The 22,108-nt window shown below is 42.1% G+C and overlaps 1 protein-coding gene across 1 annotated transcript; it reads right to left on the reverse strand.

The window, feature by feature from the left end:
• Nucleotides 1–511: 511 nt before the first annotated feature.
• On the reverse strand, nt 512–17,442 carry SUMO1 (small ubiquitin like modifier 1). The gene is made up of 5 exons (XM_084818048.1): nt 17,223–17,442; nt 11,792–11,866; nt 8,873–8,950; nt 6,497–6,568; nt 512–2,745 (listed from the first exon to the last, which is right to left on the reverse strand). The coding sequence occupies exons 1-5, from the start codon at nt 17,232–17,234 to the stop codon at nt 2,677–2,679; spliced, it is 306 nt and encodes a 101-aa protein (XP_084674174.1). The 5' UTR covers nt 17,235–17,442; the 3' UTR covers nt 512–2,676.
• Nucleotides 17,443–22,108: the final 4,666 nt, after the last annotated feature.

Raw genomic sequence — 22,108 nt, forward strand, 5'->3', positions numbered from 1 at the left:
GGCCATCATGTTCTCAAGACCTCAATTTCTGTGCTGAACTTTCACTAGAGTGAACTTTCACTCATATAGGCCTTAGTCATTTAAGGTTTTCTTTGTGGCCCTCTAGTTGACTTAAGTACTTACTATATAGCACAGAAGTACTGGCAAGTTTTCTAGCAGCAATGGGAATGTGGTAGTTAAGATGCTTGAATGTATACATGAGGTTGTAGATGTATACATGAAGGTTGTGATGTAAGAGTTACCCACCTGCATCCCAAACTCCAATATGATTTACCAAATTGTGGAAGCTCAATAGTGACAAGATACAAAAAGCTGGCTACCTCATCCCCATGCGAATACCCTGATCCACACCAGTTCAAAGAGTTATGAATCCAAGTGGATGTTTCATTGTAGACTGATGAAGAGGCAAAAATGATGTGAAAAAGCAAATGCCAGGCTAAACATATTTCCACTCACTTTTCACTCAGGTTGTTTATTCTTGTAGGCACAGATAACACTTAATCCCATATGCTGATTTTTGAAAACAAATTTTAATTTTTAAAAAAAGTTTAGCATGTGTACAAAAAGGCATCAGAAGTGGGACATGGAAACTACAAGCATTGGAGAAGATCCATTTAACACTTTACTATAAGTGCCAGCTTTAAAAAAAAGTTAAACTCACAATTAAATGGTTTGTTAAAACATGCTTAAGAACATTGCAGTCTCAGTTTCTGTTCTTTTCCCACTCCCCTTGCAAGGAAAAAAAAGCAGAGGTAGAGCAATGTGTTTCTAATCCTGCCATCATCATACTGTAAACCTGAGCTAAAGACTCCTTCTAGCATGACAGGTTTTCTGTGACACAGTTCTGCAATTTACTAAAAAATAAGTATGAAGGGTGAAAGTGTTGAATTAGACAACCAATTAGGAAACAAGGTTTTCTTTAAAAAGGGAACAGCCCTCATTTCAGAATACTACTTCACAAAACAAACTCTACAAAAACCAATGAATAGCTTTTTAGAAAGTTTCTCTAACCATTTGCTATTAACTTTGGGACAGCATCAGATTGGTAAGTATTTTCAGAAGTATCTACAACCTAAGAACACTTACATAGACATGAGCTCTCTGGAAATCAGTTAGGCTTTTTTCTACATACATAGAAACAGGGTTTGGTGCAAGGTTTCCAATCCTGATCCTGCTGAAGTCAAGTGGCAAAAAAACCCTTTGTTTGTCAAACGATGAGGAACTTGATCTTAGGTCTGTGCTTTTTCAAGTGTCTCTGGCCCTAGTCACACTGACTTTTAATAAGCATCAAGCACAGCTCATGCACACAACTTATTTTTGTTTCCATGGAATAAAGCATCTGATAAACTGAGCCCCAAGATTATCAAAGACTTCCAAAGCAAGACTAGGCACTTGGGCCCCAATAGAGAGAAATTTAGTTATGCAAAAGTTGCATTTAAATCAATGGGAAAAGTTTGCTATAACTAAGCTGAGTCCCATCAATGAGCCTTTTCTACAACTAACTTCCACTGAATTTGAGACCCTGGGGTGCTGTGACAGTTTTTACACCTCAAGAAAATGTGCTTAAGTGATATTCACAAGAGGTTAACAAATTCCTTGGGTGTTTTTGTATCCAATTTTTACAAACTTTATTTTTCAACATTATGCTAACATGAATATTCAGAATTCAGGAGGCACACATTGCATGTACAACATACAACTGTTAATTGCTTGAAAATAAACACTGACTGCTACTTAAAATTTGAGAGCAAGCAGGAAAGAGGGTGCTAGTTCTTAAGATGCATCAAACTTTTCAAAAGCTAATTTTACATTATAATATTGTCAAGTATTAATGAGTGAAACCAATGTTTTTTAAAAATATTCTTCACTGCTTTTGCCCAATAGTCTCCCAGCTTCAGAGATATCAAAAGAAAATGCAAAGGTTTATACATTTGTTTCCTCTCATTTATTTCAGGGGAAGTCAGTACAGTCTATGTCCATTCAAAAACCACATCCTGGGCCAAAAGGTACAGCAATGTAAAAATCGTTACCAACTCTTGGTACATGACGGTGTGTATTAAGTACTTAAAATCAGAACTTCCTAGGATCGCCGAAAAATCAGTAGAATTCTCCACGTTATCTTCTTTGAAGCCATTTCAAATATATTACCAGAAAAAGATGACTTTTTCCCATCAAGTTCTGGATATTTTTTGTCCTAGGCCATCAGCAAAAGCTACAGAAAACAGTTCTTTGAGGACACAATTCTTCTGCTGTTTAGATTTCAGAAAAACTTCATCTCCTTTGTATCTTAAAATCCACAAGTAAAAGTCATACATCATAACATGGGGGCCAATACGGAAGTTATTAAGAACCTTTGCCCACCTGGCAGATCTGTTAACGTGTGTGAATACATGAGCCTTGTCAACTCACAAATGTATGTGTGGGTAGGTCTATTTCTAAAGAGGAAACAGGAAAAATTGGGAAGTACAACTGCAGTGGGATCACAAGAGTTCGGCACAATGAAAACAAATGATAGTGTATAATGAGCACAAGAATTAAGAACAGACATTTGGAAATAATACTCCAGATATGGGAGTGGGGGGCCAGTTTCAATTCAGTGTTATATACCACATTACAAAAGAACTATTATTTAAAAATAAAAAAGGATAAAAAGGAAAGGGGGGGAAAGCAAACAATCTAAATTGTTGAATGACCTCCTGTCTGTTCCTGATAAACCTCAATCACATCTTCCTCTTCCATCCCAAGCTGTAAAATAGGAAATACAACTTTGTAAACACATACACACATCATTAGAAGCTCTCCATTCACAGGAGTGCATCTGACTTTCTGTTGTGGCCATAAGCCATAACAGATAGCAGAAATGTTTACCAATAAGTAAATACTAGTTATACAATAAGCCATCTCAGCAGGTGTCAGAGTAGATTGATTTAGATCAAGATGAAACTGCTGGGAGACATTTCCAGAGTTTTCGGGTTCAGTGCCACTAGTATGCTGATGACACCCAACTCTCTCTCTCCTCTCCATCTGAAACCAAGGAAGCTGTTCTAGTTCTAAACCACTGTCTGATGTTGGTAGTGGACTGGATGAGAGCAAACAAATTGAAGCTTAATCCAGACAAGGCAGAAGTGCTCCCCATTCGTTGAAAGGCAGGGAATAGGGGCTCAACCTGAGTTGGATGGGGTTAAACTCCCCGTGAAGACTCAGGCTTGCAGTTTGGGTGTACTTCTGGACTTGTCTCTGAATCTGAATGCCCAGGTTTCAGTGGTAGCCAGGAGTGCACCCATTCCTAGAGATGTCTGACCTGGCCCAGTCATGCATTCTTAGTTACATCCCATTTGGACTATGTGGGGCTGCCTTCGAAGACTATTCTGAAACTTCAGCTGGTCCAGAATGCAGACAGACTATTCACCTGGGTCAGTTACAGGGAGCATGTGTCTCCCTTGTTACAGCAGCTTCACCAGCTACCAGTCTGTTTCCAGGCAGAAACAGACCCTATATGTCTTGGAACTAGGCTACCTGAAAGACTGCCTTCTCTCAAATAAGCCTGGCCAGATCTTAAGATCTTCTGGAGAGGCCCTTCTTTTGAGACTGCTGCTTTCAGAGGCACGTTTGGTGGCAACCTGAGACAGGGACTTCTTAGTGGCTGCTCCCAGGCAGTGGAACTCTCTTCCAAGGGAGGCTATGTTAGCTCCCTCTCTGCTGTCCTTCTGCTGGCAGGCAAAGACTGCTTCATTCAAGAAGGCCTTTGGCCTGTATGTAGGTCTGTTGGATTCGGTGTTGTTTTTATTCTGTTATTTTTTGTTGTTTAATGTATTGTTTTAACCTATTTTAATTGACTATGTAAGCCACCTTGAGTATCATGTTTTGGTAGAAAGATGCAGTACCATCAAATGAATAAAGATGACTTAAATCAGTAATTTTATCAGAAAAAATCAATTTCATCATTAGTTGAAGTCACGTTTCCCCAATTTCCCTTTAGGTATTTCCTAAATTAAAACACCCAATTTTCAAACAGTATTTAAAAATAACTGATTTTTATCCCCCCCAAAGCAATTGTCTAGTCATCCTTTAAAAATTAATAGATGTAGTACAAGCAGCAGATGAAAGGGTATGTTGCGGCCAGAGCACACTAAAACTGCTGTCAGTACAAACTGACCCCACTGCAGTTGAGTTTTTGTTGACAAAATCTCTGTGCAAATATTTGATGCTGCAACTTTCCCGGTTAGGCACTAACTAGTGCTGGTTTTCGGTTCCCATGGCAGAGCCAGTCCCATAGGTGTGTTGGATCCAATCTCTTCTGGAGCTTTTTATTGCCTTTTGAACATAATTCAGATTGCTACAATTATGCTCAAAGGACAATAAAAAGCCTATGCAGAACTTTCCTTCTTCATGGAGTAGTGGCTGCTCCCAGGCAGTCACTACTGACTGCCTGGGAGTCAGGCACTACTGACTGCCTGGGAGTACTAATACCTGAACACAGCAAGGGGTTCTCAATAACACCTTTCTACCACTAGAAGCCCTTTCCAGCAGAGACTGAGTTGGACACTGCTCTATTGAAAGCCAGATATTACTGTAAGGCTTCTCCTTATGACCTGGACCCTCTGAGCAACTCTTTAAGGATCTCTTGCCTCCTTAAGAGTCCCATCTTCCTTCTTTTAAAGTTCCCCTTCCCAATAATGTGGGGTTTAGGCTGAAGATATAGGGTGATTGACACACCAGACACTTGGGGTTTAACCACAATACTTCACTGGTAATTTTAAAGCAAACAATCACAACTAAAGGTATTTACACAACAGAGCTGAGTGAAACAAAAGGGCTTAAAAGAAAATTGCAAAGCACAAATTCCTTTACCCTAGCTGTACTTGGACTGCTCTAGGCTGCTCCTACCTGCTCTGATCTTCTGACTCTGCTCTCAAACTCTCTCTTTTTATACTCTCCTCCCTCAAAACCGAAAGTAGTGCTTCAAACCTGAGGAAATGAAACTTAACTGGGGAAATGAACCTGAAACTTAACCAGAGAAATGGAACTACCCTTCAGGGTCCGTCCATCCCGCCCCCCAGCCGAACAGAAAACTCCAGGCCTCTAAGCTTGACCTCCCGCCCCCATGCCTCTGTAGGCCTCAATCCTTCACATTTACATTTTTGTTTAATCAGGCATTTAACTAACACACCTAAGTGTGTAGTTGTTTTATAGACTAAGTTTCAGGCAAATTGTAGGGAGATGTTTTAATTTACATTCAGGATACAAACTTATGCACACTTACTTAATAAACTTTAACCAAACCTAATCTGCTTGGAAGCAAGTTCAACAGAATCAATGCAACTTAATTCTGAGTAAATATGCATGCAATTGAGCTGTGTGTACTTTTATATATTCAGAATTCACCCAGCCAGGCAACTTTAGCATCACTATTATCATATACACAAACTTAGCGTTTTAGTGCCACCGGGATAATAACTATAACAACTCTTATTTTAATTACCCTTGTATTATTTGAATCATGCCTGTATACCACCCTAGTATCTGTAAGGATGAAGGGTGGATTAAAATGTTTTAAAAATTAAAATAATAAATATACATCAGAGGAAAAACCATGTTCACGACATCCAATGTTTGAGTAGTACTCAAAAGCAACTTTTAAAAGTTGCAAGCCCCAATGCATTTCTAGCAAATGTCTTCTCTCAGAGGACAATTAAAATTTTAAATCTAATTCTTCTGTTAGATATAATGGCTGGGTTCACACAACACACTAACCCACATTCACTGGTTGAGTGGGGGTTGTGGTTGAACTGTGGATTGTTTGTTGAACCATGGGTTAGCATGTTGTCTGAACCCAGGACATTTTCTGCAGGGTGGCTTGTTAACTAGGCAGCATGGCTTATTTTTCTTGAACATGCCACCTTGAGAACTCATGGTGTGTTGTTGGGTTGTTCAGAGTGGTTAACAAGCCACTGCATGGTTAACAAGCCACCCTGTGGAAAATGTTCAGACAACACTAACCCCACAGTTCAACAACAACCCACAGTTCAACCAATGAGTGTGGATTAGCACGTTGTATGAACAGCCCCATAGTGTTGAGTGACCAAGGGGGCGGGGGCATGTATCAAAAATGCTGCTATGCACACAGAGCTTGCTGCAATATACCACAATCCAGAGAACTGCACAACTTATTCCACATACCCAAGGAGGGGTTTTGAGTTTATTCCTGAACAGCATCCTCCCACACTACATGGCAAGCCCATTTCTGAAACTTGGGGGAGTTTAAAAAGCAGTTTACAACTTGGCATGCGGGAGGGAGAGGACTGCTGTTCAAGAAAACATGTTTTGAAATTTGCTGGGAAGTACAAGCCCTTGAGTGTGCTTACATGAGCTTCTCTGGATCATGACCAAAGCTGCCCTGATCTTCATTTCAGAATCCAACCAACACAGAAGTCGTCACATTCTGCTTACGAATAGTTTGGCCTGAACTTGGAATGGTTCAATATGAGAAACTTACCTCCTTTGGAGTATGATTATCAGTAATTCTCTGACCCTCAAAGAGGAACCTGAGTGAATTCATTGGAACTCCCTAAAAAACAAACAAAAACAGGAGGAGGGGAGAATTCAATGTATTTCAACTTGTAAAACTAAAAACAAATGAACAAAAAACCCCAAAGCACTGAAGAAAAAACTGTAGGTGTCAATTACTGTCTACTATCCAATTACACACAGACACATAGTTTGCACGTAATGGGTAAACTCTTGAGTTGTTTAGCCCCTAAACAACCCAGTGATCCAGGTTTGCACATCATGCTCCACAACCTACGAAGGAGCCAATCATGGGTTGTAGAGTAAAAATAGAAGACGCCGGTATGCTGCACGCAGCGCGTCTGCTCGTGCACAACATCCACTGATTTTTAAACTGATGGACTGTCATTACATGCGAAAAGGTGCGCGTGCGCACACACAGACACACGCACTCTTTAAAACCCTTTGAATTAAGAGACAAGTTAAAGCACTGAGAAATCCACTCATGTGCCAAAAAGCATGGAAATTGTAAGGCGTCCAACCTTAATTTTTGAGCCATGTAATCAATGAACACGTTCTACAGTCTCATATACTGTGCTTGCTTACAACTCCATGCACCCATACTTTCCCTTGGTATCTCAACCCCAAACTTCTTCTGCACTTTGAGGGCAACTTTTACTTCTGCTGTTTTAAATATGTTACTGTTTTTGCTCTTCAAATGTTTTTCACCAGCTACCATGAGAGCGTTTTTCTGAAGGCCTGGTATAACTTAAAGAAAACTCTTGCAAAGCACAGACATCTTTAAATCTTCAAACCACTTTTTTAGGATACTCCTAGTGCCTCCATTTACTGAAAATGTGTTTTTACACCTAGAAAATGTATTTTGGTTCTTGAGTTCATTTCATCCAAATCACTAAAACTAAGAAAAATTCAATTTTTTTATGGGGACCTGACAAAATATACCCAAAGAATTCGATAGAATGGGTGACAAACAAGGAAAGCAACCAGAATCTGAAATACGAAATGACTATCAGAAGTGGTTTCACTAGGATCTGATATTAAAATGTAATCCTCTGTTAATAAGCAATGGCTTGTACCCAGGGATGTCTCTGTGTGAGTGTCAAGGCACTTCTGCTTGCGCAAGGAAGCCCTGCCAAATTTTCCTGGCTTCCCCTATCTCACTGCAGCCCTTTGTGCCCCTGCAATTCCAGAGGATCCAAAGACCTTCAGAAGTGGCTTTGGGGGGAGGGAGGAAGCCAGAGAGCTGTAGTGGGTGGTGGGGAGCCACATGGGTGAGGGGCATAATGTTGCTAGGTTCTCAAGGCTTGTTATACCACTTAAAATTGTATGGGAAAATTCAACTAGATTTGACTTCTCCTGTCACTTCAGTGCAGTAATGGGAAAAACCACATTTGATTATTTTTTTCCTTCTACACAAGTATTAAAAGGTTCAAGGGTTCCATCAACGTCTATACCTAGAAACCGTAAGGGGCACTGGGGACCCTCGTGTTGCCTCTCTCAGGGCTCTAACCTACAGATCCCATTATCCTAATGCAGAATGGTCTTAAGAAATCCGCAGCAGTTACTTGTCCAACCTCCTTTTGAAAATGTATATGGGAGGGGATTCTATCCCTCCCTCAGCAGTATGCACATTTGAAAATATTGCTATCAGCAAGGGAACCCACCCACACCTACAGTTTTGGCTCCCTGGCCTACAGATTTCCAGCTTCCACAGCTTTATCTGCATTTTTTTTTTTTTTTGCAGGACACTATTTATGCCCACCCTATCCTCAGGCCCTATGTGAAAGTTGTCCGAAGCCTCACTTGACTCTGCATTTCTCTTTTCCAACTCCATGCCTCCAGCACTCATTCTTGCTTTTGACTCTACTGGCCGTTCTGACATCTTATTTCAGCCAACCTAATTTTCAACCTTGCTCTTAACTTTCCTACCTCCTCTTCTTCAGCTTTCCAGCCCTTAAACTTCCTACCTGATTAAACAGTTCACACAGTCCCTAGGACAGGAGGAAGTTTTAATGTCAGCCACTCTTTTAAACATTATTTTGCATAGTTTTTTTTTATTGTAAGCCTCCTTGAATACTTTACAGAAAGGCAGAGTACACATGTTGAAAATTAGTATTTCACTTCTCTGGACTGTTTGTAAAAATGCTATTGTTGAGAGTTCAATTCCTTAAGCAGTCAGAATGTATGTGAAGATTCCATGGCATTATAAGAGCGCAATGGGATCATCACCACCACAAAATCTCACAGCATATAAATAATACATATTCTTATTTTATCTATCCCACTTCAGTTCCTCTTACTTCCATTTTAAGGAGAAAGGTCAAGTTCCCACAATTTCACAAACCTGTCTCTGACAGTATGATTCTTTAAGTTTTTTTAGATGTGTTGTCATTTTCACCTTGAAGTGGATTTCACTGCTGTCCTACAAACAGAACACAAAATATATAATATGCATATTATAACAAAGGCACGCTTTCTTCAAAACCGTTATTTCACAATGGAAAATTATCCTCACAGGTTTGTCCTACATTTACCTGGCTGCTTGTTCATTCAATGTGCATATATCAGAGGCTAACAAATAGTCTAATTTGACGTAGAAATACTATTTAATTTAGTTCTGTTTAAAATAGTTTGCTTTGTTAAATATTTATTTTAAATTTGTATTTATATCTTTATTGAAAAATGGCCTATGTTCACCACCTCTGGATAATGCAAATAAAATAATACAGCCAACAACTTATGCCAGACAAAAGTATGATCTCTGAATTCCAACATAATAACCAGACTTTACATATTTATATATTAAGCAAACTTATATTGTCAGACCATCTAGTCCAGCTGTCTACGCAGAATGGCAGTGACTATGTTTTATTTACTTACAACATTCCTAAACTGCCCATCCTCAAAAAGTTATCTGCGCAGTTCACAAGTAAACCATTAAGAATAAAAACAAAACAGACAAACTTTAGACTCTTAAAAACAGCCTCAGAATAAAACCAACAACAGAAAATAATAGTGCAAAAATTTTTTAAAGCACTAAAACTAAAAAGCCTGGGAAAATAAAAAGGCCTTCACTTGTCACCAAAAAGACTACAACACCTCAGGGATTGAACCTGGGACCTTCTGCATGCAAAGCATGTGCTCTACCACTGAGCTGTGGCCCCTCTTGCTCATTTTGAAATTAACAAAAATTAGAAGACTTTGACTGCAATTCTATACCCACTTATGTGAAACAAGCCCCACAGAACTCAATGGATCTTACTTCTGAGTAGACAGGTATAGGAAACCAATAGCAGGAATGACCTATGTAACACAGAACGCAGACTTCTGCATCTTACCCGAGGCAAGATCCGGGAGCTCCAGGGTTCATCACATCACAGAGGAAATGCAGAAGTACCCACTTCACACGTTAAAAGCAGAAGCAGGAAAAAACCAAAGCCTGAGCCACACTTCTGCTTTCCCTGCTTCTCTATTACATATGAACTCCTTGGCAGCTTTATACAAGAAATCAAGTTCTGGAGCACTTTATGTTTCTCATTCATTCCATCCCAGCAATTTGTGAGTTATCAGCTAAGAGAAAAAGATGCTCCCCAATTGACTTTGCCTCTAACTGACTGTGGGCTGGATCCAGAGTTCCCATGAACACAGCTCTGCTCATGAGATGCACTTGCAAAAGGAAGAGGGGATTTCGATTCCTTAACTCCCCTGCTGCCCCCTCTGGAGGCCCGAGGGACCCTCTGGAACAGTGTGAGAAGTGGTATAAAAGACTACAGGGAAAAATACGCCAAAAAAAAAACCCCTTCTCCAACCGGGGCCTCCGCTGGATCTCAGTCCTTCCATTTGCAGATGCAACCCACTGCATAAGTTATTATATTTTTGTACTTTCAGTGAATTGGGACATTACAGACATGGTGCTTTGATTTAAATCAGTGTGACACTTGAGCCTCATTAATCAGGTGGGGTATACAAATTCCTTACCAGTGGTTTTATTTTTTATTCCTACTCCTCCTCTGCTCTCACCATTCAAACTATTACCACTTTTCTCCCACAAGCTTAACTCCTTAACCTTCATTGCCAACTGTAACCACATGTAACTGCGTTTGCTGGCATTCATCCCCTCCTCCACCCCCCGGCCCCCGCCCTTTTCTTATCCTGCCCAATGTCTATTTTACATTGTAAGCTCCTTAGGAGAAAGGACCGATCAATTTTTTGCTTACAAAGCTGTATAAATTGCCTTGTACACTGATGGTGCTATATAAATAACAACATGATAGTACTTCTACACCACCTGGAATGCTGAAATTTCATACAAATCTAAGACACCTCACTTATTATAAAAAAGTCTATAAAATAGAACATTTATTTGCACACTTCTCTCCCAAACAGACAACATGGATTTATTTACTTACTGTATTTTTATATGAGTTTGCAGACAATTATGATCTCCCAAAATGGTTCACATCAATTAAAAAAAAGGAAAAGGGGGCTCTGCTATCAGGCTTACATACTATGAGGTTACCTCAAGGAACATTTTCCTCCTATACCAATCACCCAAGCCACTATGTGCCATGGTCTGCGGATTTCCATTTGTTGGTGACAAGAGACCAACAACCTGTTGCAATGGTGCCCGCCCTGTGGAATGATCTTGGAGGTATTGTTCCTTCTCCAGCCGATAGATGGGGCCAGGCATGTCCTCCCCCTTGGCTTGATGTCATTCCTGGGAAGCAGGGGGTGCAGCCTCCCAGTGGCTCTTGGTCCCCTGGCTGATAGCAGAAGCCAGAGTGTGCTTCCCTCCTGCTCTCCAGTCCCAGGTCAACATCCCCCACATGGTTAAGATATGGTGAAATTAGGTACACATGAGCCAAGAAGTGCTGGTTATTGGTAAAGATTGAAAACTGGATATTTTTATTTTGAATGCTCAAGACTTAAGATACTGCTTTTACCTCATAATAAAGGCCATCCCTCCACCACAGACCAAGACAAGTCAAATGTGGCATGGCATATTGGGTTGCAACAAATTCACATACTTAATTCTGGCTTTGATTTGGTGAGACAGACACTTTCAGTAGAAGCCGAGAATATCCACTAATGCTTGCAAAATACAAACTTCATTTACTACTGTAGATGCATACTCTGAGTGTGGGCATGCAACTAGCAGACATCACTTATACATGTGTGAAACTGAAGGAAGTTGATCCAATTGTAGAGTTATAACTGGGAAATGATGAAGTACCCATATTAAATGGAATACAGAAGAGCTCACCTGCCCAATGACCTTGAGTTTGATGTATTCTCCCTCTTTCTTATCTCCCAAGTCCTCTGCTGAAGGTTTGGCTTCCTGCAGCAAAAAAGAAAAAACCCAAAGAGTTAAAATTGTGATAAACTATTTTCATTGGTCAGTTCTACAGGGCTTTTTGCATATTTACAGTAAACACCACAGTAATCTCCTTGCTCTTTCCTCTACATGTATAATTCATCAGAGAGAACATCATGAAAGATTGGGAGATGAGGAATTAAACATTATGCTGAATGTATGGAAACCATAGAACTCTTTGTATTCATTACTAATTGTTAAGATTAAAAAGAATAGCAAATCACCCAGATCAAATCACAATTTAGTACCAATTGGCACTGTGCCACAAAATATTGGAAGAACCCAAAATCGGCAAATAAATTCCAATACTTTTATTACTTTCTGGTTGAAGAGACCACACAGTTTGACCAAGCTGATATTTAGACAGTTTCAAAATAAGCTCTAACAAGTTCAATCCTTATCCCTGATGAGATGAACCATCTGTGAGCTGAGAAAAGCAATAATCATTAAAAAGGAAAACCAATACAGATCTTCCCAAGATAAATAACCCTACTCTGTGGAGCAAAATAGAAATATATATTTGGATGCCTGGATTACATGCCACATTATGCAAAACTAGGTAACGATGAACATTCCAGGTATGTGTGCTTTTCACTTGGAAAGAGATTTTGACATGGGCGCTTTCAAACAAACCCATATATGCATTCTCAAGTGATACAACCCTATGTGCAGATTTTACCACGACAGGTAATGCACGTTTGGAAGAAACCTGGTTATTGCAAGCTACTGAAAAGGATAATACTGCCACCCCCACAGTGTGGAGGTACAGTTTGGTCAAATCTAAAATAATGTTTCGCCATTGTGTTACATACAGGGGCTCTTCCAACTAATCATCAAGATATACTTTAAAAAATATTGGCTGCATATATAAAGTGCAGGTTGTTGTAATGTAACTGCTTATTGTAAGAAAAAAGCATCCTTTATTCTGAAAGACTTATCAGTTTGTTATAATAATGCCTTAATGAAAAATCTGGTTACATGTATCTTTTGTAGCACTGAATATTATCTCAACTACTTCTCCACATGGGGAGAATTTTTATTTTTAATAACATAAAATTTTATTTTATTATAAAATAATTTTTTTATTTTATTTTTTGCCATACTTCTAAGCAGTGTGCAAGTTCAGTGAACAAAGTTAAACTATATACTATGTACATTCCAGCCAATTCTCTCACAGGGCAAATTAAATCTCAGACCAAGTAAGCATGTTTCCAGCTTGGAGTTCAAAGTCGGCAAGAGAAGAGCCCCCCCCCCCCCCCTTTCTATCTTTTACACTATCCTCATTTTAATGAATTCATGTTTCAACATACACATTCTAGTGTATGCTTTCAAACTGTCAGTGGTTTTCGAACTTTCTATCTAAAGGGAATGCCTTCTGTACTGACTTATTTGTTGAAGAGAGAACTCACGCACAACTGCCATGGAACCTCTGGGCATGACAGAATGCTGGGGCACCTTCTAGGGTAGGCAATCAATTCATGTGGGGCACTGGGCCTCAAGATCATCCCACATGAAAAAACTGTGCAACCTAGAACACACCCAATGCTTGCCCATGACAGTACATGGCAGGCAAAGATCAGCAGCAGTGATCAAGCCTGCCTTTTATTATTTATTTAAAGTATTTTTATCCTGCTCCTCAGCCAAAAAGGCTCCCAGAGTGGCTTACATGCAGAATGGCTTATATACAGTCCCTGCCCACAGGCTTACAATCTAAAAGGACACAACACACAACAAAAAGGGGATGGGAAGGGAAGAGGAAAAAAATGAAGTACTTTTTCAGCATGGCTGGTGGAACGGTCCTGCTTCCCCTCTCATTTCCCTATGTACAGCCTGCTGGAATAGCTGCTGGGGATGACAACTGAGGAAGCAGGAAGCTTCATGGGTTGGTTTTTCAGAAACCTTTTACAGAAACCTGCCTGCAATTGCAGATTTTCTCAAAGAGTAACCCTCAATAAGTTTCCATTTGAAAACTTTGAAAACCACTGCAGCTCTGTTCTATTAATGTGCTATACTGAAAGATGAGAGAAATAATAACTTGCTCTCAACATGCCTGCGTATTTACACTTGGTCTAAAAACACCTAAAATAATACAGGCATTTTCACAAGATTCAGACAAAGTAATTGTCATCTAATATATCATTCTCTAAAGATAGCAAGCAGGGAGAGAGCCTTTCCTGTGCTGACTCCCCAAGGAGACTGGCCTGGACCAATGGAAGGAGAAATCCTATGCGGATGGACGGCCGCCTCCAAACTCGGAGGCGCTTGCCTATCCAATGCATGGTGGGAGGAGCGCGGAGGGGATCCTCTCCGCCGTGCTCCAGCCACCCTACATTCGTGGCTACATGGCCGATTTCAGCTGTCCAGCCATGGGACATCAGAGTGCAGAGGACGGACAGCACATAGGAAGTGTCGTACTGGCACTTCCGCACTCCCCCCCCCCGGGAATGCCCCCTTTTGCCCCACTCCGCAATGCTCTTACGAGGATGGAGACGATCCACGCAGCCTACTAGGCGGCGGAGGGAGTGGGGAGGCAGTTCTCTGGGACCCAACCTCGGAGCATGGTCTCTAAGGTCAGCTCCCGGAAACCAATCAATCCTATGGCTTAGCGGCTATAGGATTGTGACCTTAGCTTTTTGGTGCTAGACAAATACCTCCCCCCCCCCGCCTGTTTTAAACAATTGAACCTGATTTTATTCTCTTCCATTCCAAGGGTGCTGCTTTAATTAAGTTAGTGTTTTTATGACCTTTTTGTGTTTACTTTGGGGGGGGTGTTGTCAGCCACCCCAAAAGTAAACACTTCTTAAAAAATACAGAAGCAGTTTGCATAAAGGACAGGCATTCCAGCCTTTAGTAAAGCATTACATTTCTTGCTAATCAAGCATTTTGCTTGATTTGCATTTTAACCCTAAAATTCATCAGTATTTCTTCATAACTTGGGAAAAGCTTTAACATGTTTGTACGCACTTCTTATTTAATTGACCCCACAGAGGGCCTGACAACCAGAGGCTTATGGTAAAACTGTTGGTACCGGCAGTGAACATAATCAAGCTTATGCTCTTTTTTCGTAAGTAGAGGTTGTTTTGCCCACAAATAGCAATGTTAATAAGGTAAAGTTTCTATCCTTTATGAGAACCTGAAAACATGTCAAGGAAATGTAAGATCAGAGGAAGCAGAAACAATAAAATGGGCTTGTTTAAAAAGTTAAAACATCTGTTAACTACTGTTGCCACAAAGAGAAATGGAGGAAGTAGAATTTGAATTACTTGAAATGTAGCAAATCAATGAAAATAGAAATGTGGCATTACCTTGGTTGTTTAGCTGTGAGAAAAGCTGCTTATTGGTATTTCCTATTTTGATTTATGTTCCCATCTAATACTGAACCTTAACATTTCATCCATGGTAAATGAGCCAATCATGAAAACATCAAACACAAAATAAGAATTTATAGATTTGTATACATTAGCCTACAGCTCATTCCAATATACCTACGCTACTTCTAAAGGAGCCGAGAAGTGCCAGGAAGTTAATGCAACTGCTACTCAGAAGCAAACAGCATCAGTGTGGTTGTTTCCTAATTGTTTCCATAATGTTAACTATATGTAATGCATATTTTGTAACATCTAAGTTGTAATTGCAGAAGCTGTTCTGTGCAGTACTACAACAGTCTTTAAATTAACAATCCACGTTATATAAAACAGCCGTAATAATATTAAAAAACATTAATGATCAACCATTGCAATGTTAATATAGTCAGATGAATACCAGTGAGAAGTTGCTGAAAGGCTGAAGTGCAGAATTATGGGAAATAAGGGGAAAGCATGGGGTTAAATAATTATTACTGGTTATAGTAAAAGAGAACATTCCCTAGTATTTGGAAAAACTGGTTTTATTTAACTTTAATTATTTGCCCACCTTAACAGGAAAGAATTCCTATATTCATGAAACAATGCAGTGGCTGTGCCTAGACATAATGCTACCATTTAGCATTTATGTGAACAAGTGCTGCCCCCTACCCTACCCTCCTCCAGCATAGCTGTGAAAAGACTGGAAGCTTTTGCTGCTGTTTTTAACTAACCACAGTTTACTGTTATGTCCAAATCTGGACAAACTGTGGTTAGTCTTAACTATGGTTAATAAAACAAGCCACCTTCAAACTGTGAATAATGAACTCCACTTTTTCAAGAATTCATAGTTAAACCCACAGTTTAGGATTCAAACATAATGCTGAACTGTGGTTAGCTGAAAACCAAAACAAAAGCTTACAATCTACTTCTCATGGCTGCACCAGAGAAGAGAGGAGGGAGCAGTGCATGAACCTCAGGCTCCTATGCATAATGATAAACCACAGTTCAGCATTATGACCAAACCAAGCACATATGAAAAATTCTGTGCCATTATAATTAAGTTTGCTGAACATTTTCTTTTAGGTTTAATGGTTCAAAGTAAAGAAATTCACCATTCTTATTCCATCACAGCAATGCATGGATTTTCCCCTCATACAGCATATTCCATATGCATTCAAAAGGTATGAATATTTAACAAGATAGAAAATGCTACCTACTCTTTCTCACAACACAAATAGGAAACATCATCTTGCAGGAACAAGCCTTTACGTTCCCACCCCAGCGCACCACCATTACAAAATAACCCATGGGCTTATTTGTGGGTATTTATAGATAGGAGTGGTTATTTGTACATAGAACGGGCGTGTCTGGGTTTTTAAAAACATTCGTTTCCAGCCCACAGGTAGGAAATAAAAGCGAAAGCAGCCTCCAGAGAGGAAACAGGCAGGGGGAAGGAGACCAAGCACAAGCCAGAAACTTCGGTCTTTGTTATTTCTCCAGGCGAGCTTCCTCCGTCAGTGGCTTGCAAATGCACACTCCAGGCTACGTCTCTGCCTCTCATCCCACGGAGGGATTCCATACGGAAAGAGAGAAACAAGGTGAACGCGCTGCCTCCATTACATGAAACAGGGGCAAGGGCAGGAGGCGGCGAGACCGAAGGCCGGGCGCCAAGCCGACACAGCCGCAGGAAACGCAAGGGGCCATTCGGGCCGGGGGCCGCTTGCCTTCGCGCCCCGCCCGGGCCCCTCCTGACTGGGGGGAGGGGGCGCCCGGGAAAGAGGCGGCTTGCCGTCGGGAAACGGGGCTGCCCCCGTTTTAACTCCCCCAGCCCGAAGGGGGTGATCCCTCCAACCTCTTCCAGCTCGACCGGCTGGAAGAGGCGGCGGCCCGGCTTGTTTGGCCGGCCGCTGCGCTGCCTCCGGGCCTCCCGAGAAGCCGGGGAGGAGACCTGGGCGAAGCGAGCGGGGGCCTCTCACCTGGTCCGACATGTCTCCCCTCACAGGCTCAGCTGGCCCCCTCCGCCGCCGCCCGGTGAAGCGCCAAGGAGCCCCTCCGCAAGCTCGCCGTCGCCAACACGGAGCCGAAGACGGAGAGCACAACACACAGGCCGGCCGCGGGCGGGATTTCCTCTGCGCCTGAGCTCACTTCCCGCTCCCCGGTCGCAGCCCACCAGAAGCGGCAGCGCCTCCCTCGTCTGCCTCTGGCTCTCCTCCTGGCCCTCGCCTCTCCCCGCGCCGCTTTCCGCGCGCGCGCTGTCGGCCGAGCTGCCCGGGGGCGGCGAGAAGGCCGCTCGAACGGGGCGACGGCGCTCTTGCTGCTTCCAGAGCGTCCGGCCTTGCCAGTACGCACCCGCAGACGCGTGTGCGAGTTGACGCATACATAAATTGGCTTAATTAATTAATTGCTAAGGCGCTTGTCAAAGGCCTCCCGGCAACGTTTGTATATAGCGCTTTCAAAGCGGGAGCAGGAGGGTGCTGTCGCGCTCACGTCCTGTTTGCGGGCGCCCCTTTTAACGGCTGGTCGGCCTCCGTGCGTGCGCAGATGCTGGGTGAGACGCGCCCTTGGTCTGCCAGGGCATCTCTGCACTAGCCTGAAGTCCTGCATTTAAAAGGGGGCTTTCTGCTTCCCTTCCAAATGCAGGATCAGCACGGACTCCCTTTGCTTGCGCTTCCTCCCACGCCCCTTCTTCGCCCCGTGTCTGAGTCTTCCATTGATCTCGCTTCTCTTCTTGCCACCTTTCCTCGTTTCACGGAGGAAGCTGAAGCGCAACACAACGGGGTAATTTGATGGCTCATTATCTGCGATCTATTTGAAAACGGAACAAAGGGCATTTAGTGCAGGAAGGTCACGGCGTCATGTAAAGAGACCACAAACTTCCGTGAAGGAGCAATCTCAATCGCAGGATAAAAGCTCATGAAAAGCTCGGTGTGATGAAGCCCCCCCCCCCCCGCGTCCCCGCAGCAGGGCGCTGCTTAGGTTCAAATGCTGAAGGTGCTTCACGTGCATTATCCAACTGTAAGCCTGAAAGACAAGTCTGTATTATTACCCCCCCCCCCCATACTGCAGATGGAGAGGAAGACTGAGTGAGTGGCTAAGGCTGGCTGATGAGTGAGTTCAGGGCAGAAGCAAGATTCAAAACGACCTTCTTGGTGCCTAGCTCAAGTCTTTTAAGGTGCAATCCTATGCAAGTTTAGACAGAAAAAAGTCCTACAACTCTCAGCTTGCCCCAGCCAGCATGACTGGCTGGGGCATGCTGGGAGTTGTAGGACTTTTTTCTGTATAAACATGAATAGGATTGCACTCTTAATCACCGGGCTGCACCAACTCTTCCACTGTTTTCAGGGCCAAAGCTGGAGTTGGATAGAGACAAAAGCAGGTGGGGCCATCCCTTTTCTCTCTTTCTGCCATCCCCTCCCTCTCCCCTGGCTTCCTTCTTGCCCAGCAGTGGGCATGGGGGCATATTTCTCTTGCCAGAGGACTGAACTTTGCAGAGGGCTTTTGAAATTAGGCTGAGGCTCTAGGGCTATGGTTACCTATCCCTGGCTTAAAGGGGCAGAGAATGTGGCTTCAATTCTGGCTCCTCTTTGGTCAGAAACTACCCAATGATTGGATTAAAAGTGGTGTCTTTGCCATTTTAAGAGAGAATGTAGACTGGGGAAGAACCCACCCCTGTGTTTTTGGATGGCTGGCATACCCCACTTGAAATACAAGTGTTTGGTGTGTTTAAGTCTGCACTAGATGCCTTTGTATAATCAGAGCGTGTGTGGATGTTAATCTGTTGGAGCAAAATCAATAAAGGGTCCTGGTGCTTTAGAGACTAACAAAATTATTGTGGCATAATTTTTATTAGACCTATTTTGTAGTTATTAAAGAAATGGGTCCCCCTGCCTGCTCAGTATGTGTTTATGGGTCTAAGAAGCCATTCTGTCTACACTAGTGATTGCAGATAGCAAATCTAGAGGGATTCCTTATCACAAGTTAATCCATCCAGCGTCGGGGTGGAAGTTTATTTGGTATCCATTTTACATCCGTTCTATGAGACAAGCATGGCAACAACACTGATTCTCCCCAAATATCAGCCATAGGTTCTCTTTATCAATTTTTGGTGGGAAATTTATATAAACATATAATTATAGAAATATGTAAAGGTTGTAAAGGATCGCAGCTGTAGCTAGGTTTAAGTACTGCTGAAAAAAAAAATGCAGTACACTCAGCCAAGACGCTAACGTCCAAGAAGATAGTTTGGCCACTTCAGACACTTGCACTTGTGGCAGCTTACTTGATTTCAATCCAGGCAACAACAATGAGCTTGCTGTGGTGCACTAAGTTGTGGTCTGTCCTCAAGACAAGCCATTCACATTGCTATTTTTGTATTGCAAAATATTACTTAAACCAGCACGTATTGAGCCTTGTCTACTTCTAGTCTCGCCCGCTCCAGGCAACCTTCCCCAAGCTGTTGCCTTCCAGATGTGTTGATCTACAACTCCCATCATCCCCAGCTGGGGAAGGCTATACTAGTGCATCCAGCCAGTTCAACAGGGCCTAGATGTGCAATACTTATGTAGATGTACAAACAGGTACACATTATTTATATATTTAAAAGATATACCGCCCTTCATTATCAAATCACAGGGCAGTGTTAAAAATACATTAAAACAGCAATTTAAAGAAAATACAAAGCTAAGAACAACAACAAAATCTGCCAAGCTAGCTATTAAACCTAGCAAATGCCTGGGCATACAAATACGTTTTCAACAGGTACCTAAACATCATCAAGGATGGTGCCTGTTGTATTGCAGGGGGAAGAGAATTCCAAAGGTGAGGTGCCAAACCAGACAGGCCCCACCCACAATACACAGAGGACCCATGCATCCGCCATTAATGATGTACCTGTGCAGGTAATGGGACAACCAGGAGGCCCTGATCTCAGTGAATGGACAGGTTGACATGGGAGATGTGTGCATGCGCATCAACTGCAACCAGGGTTGCAGTTGATGTGCATCTTCCTTGCTGAATCAGGGCAAATACAGCGCTAAAGTTTTTGTAAGTGAAGACACGGTATATTCTGCAATCTTGTTTGGTATTCCAGCTCCAACATGTACCAAAGAGAGAATTGCATTGTTTAAACACATTCCTTTCCAGAGTAAAGCGTGCACTAAAATGGCTACTGCAACAGGGCTGTGCTTTGCCACTGTAAACTCACTCTTGCATTAAAGCAGCATAGTTAATTATAAGCGTCTCATGTTACCTTGATCACACGCAGGGCTATATTCTTTAATTCTGCCACTGCCCTTTTCTTTATCATTTCATATTGAGCCTAGCCATGTCTACTCAGAAATAAAACTCATTGAGTTCAATGGACCCTACCTCCAGTAAATGTGTATGCTGCAATCCTATACATACTTACTGGACAGCAAGTCCCATTGAGCTCAGTGGAGCTTGGATCTGAGTAGACATGTATAAGATTCCACTGTTCATTATTCATATTTGAAAGTTGGTTTCAGACATAGTGGGGGATGCATTTTCACATATAACCAGCAGATGGTGCGGATAAATTCTTATGTTCCCTGACCGTCTGCCTCTCCTTGGGGAAAAACACAAAAACTCTTTCACATTTTAGCAATTACCAGCCTAAAGTTTTTCAGTGGAAAGTCTTTGATTTAAGATTATTTACATCTCACAATCCTATGCATGTTTACTCAGTTGGAAGCCCCACTGTGTTCAGTGGGGTTTACTCCCTGGTAAACATGTGCATAGGACTGCAGCCTTAGCCCTATCGTAGTCAATGAAACTAATCTGGTTTCGGTTTTAGTACTTTGGTTATATTTATATTTCTATTCACTGGGTTATTGGAAGCCGCTTTGTGAAGATTTGCCTTAAAAAGTGAGATATACATATGCAATCTTCCGTCGCTCAGCCTTCCTTATGGTCCAGCTCTCGTAACCTATGGCTGCGAGAGCTGGACCATAAGGGAGGCTGAGTGAAGGAAGATAGATGCTTTTGAACTGTGGTGCTGGAGGAAAATTCTGAGAGTGCCTTGGACTGCAAGAAGATCAAACCAGTCCATACTCCAGGAAATAAAGCCAGACTGCTCACTTGAGGGAAGGATATTAAAGGCAAAACTGAAGTACTTTGGCCACATCATGAGAAGACAGGATACCCTGGAGAAGATGCTGATGCTAGGGAAAGTGGAAGGCAAAAGGAAGAGGGGCCGACCAAGGGCAAGATGGATGGATGATATTCTGGAGGTGACGGACTCGACCTTGGGGGAGCTGGGGGTGGCGACGGCCGACAGGAAGCTCTGGCGTGGGCTGGTCCATGAAGTCACGAAGAGTCGGAAGCGACTGACCAAATAAACAACAAAATACATATGCAAATAAATATAAATAAGACTTTGTTTCCATGATTTCCAAATAATTTTAAATTCAGGCCCCAGCCCTAAACACATCTGTGTGCACCAATAGCAATTTTATTTTTAATGCATATGTTATATGAAACAATTTACTATTTACGGTCTCCCAAAGGATGAAATAAACATTAGCTCTTTGTCAGACAGAAAGGTAGTCCAAAAGAGGTGCTTTCCCCCTGAAGTGTATGCCATAGCAGCTTCCAGAGCCAAAACTGTAAAAATGAAAACATCTGTTTGGCACTGGGAACTATAACCGAACTGGAAAGAAAGGCCTGCTTGTATGTACAGGTCCCTTGTGTCCGCATACTCAGCTCTTTTGGATTAACAGCCATGGACTGGAGAGACTTGCTTCACCTTTTGCTTATAAATCAGGATTCATTCTACTGAAATATAAAGTGGAACAGAAGGCGTCCACAAACTGCACCATTTGCATCATAATTCACAATTCAGTCT

The sequence above is a fragment of the Heloderma suspectum genome, chromosome 1 (genome assembly GCF_057233095.1).
Source record: "Heloderma suspectum isolate Gila_16-S chromosome 1, 16-S_ref, whole genome shotgun sequence".
NCBI classification, from domain to species: Eukaryota; Metazoa; Chordata; class Lepidosauria; order Squamata; family Helodermatidae; genus Heloderma; species Heloderma suspectum.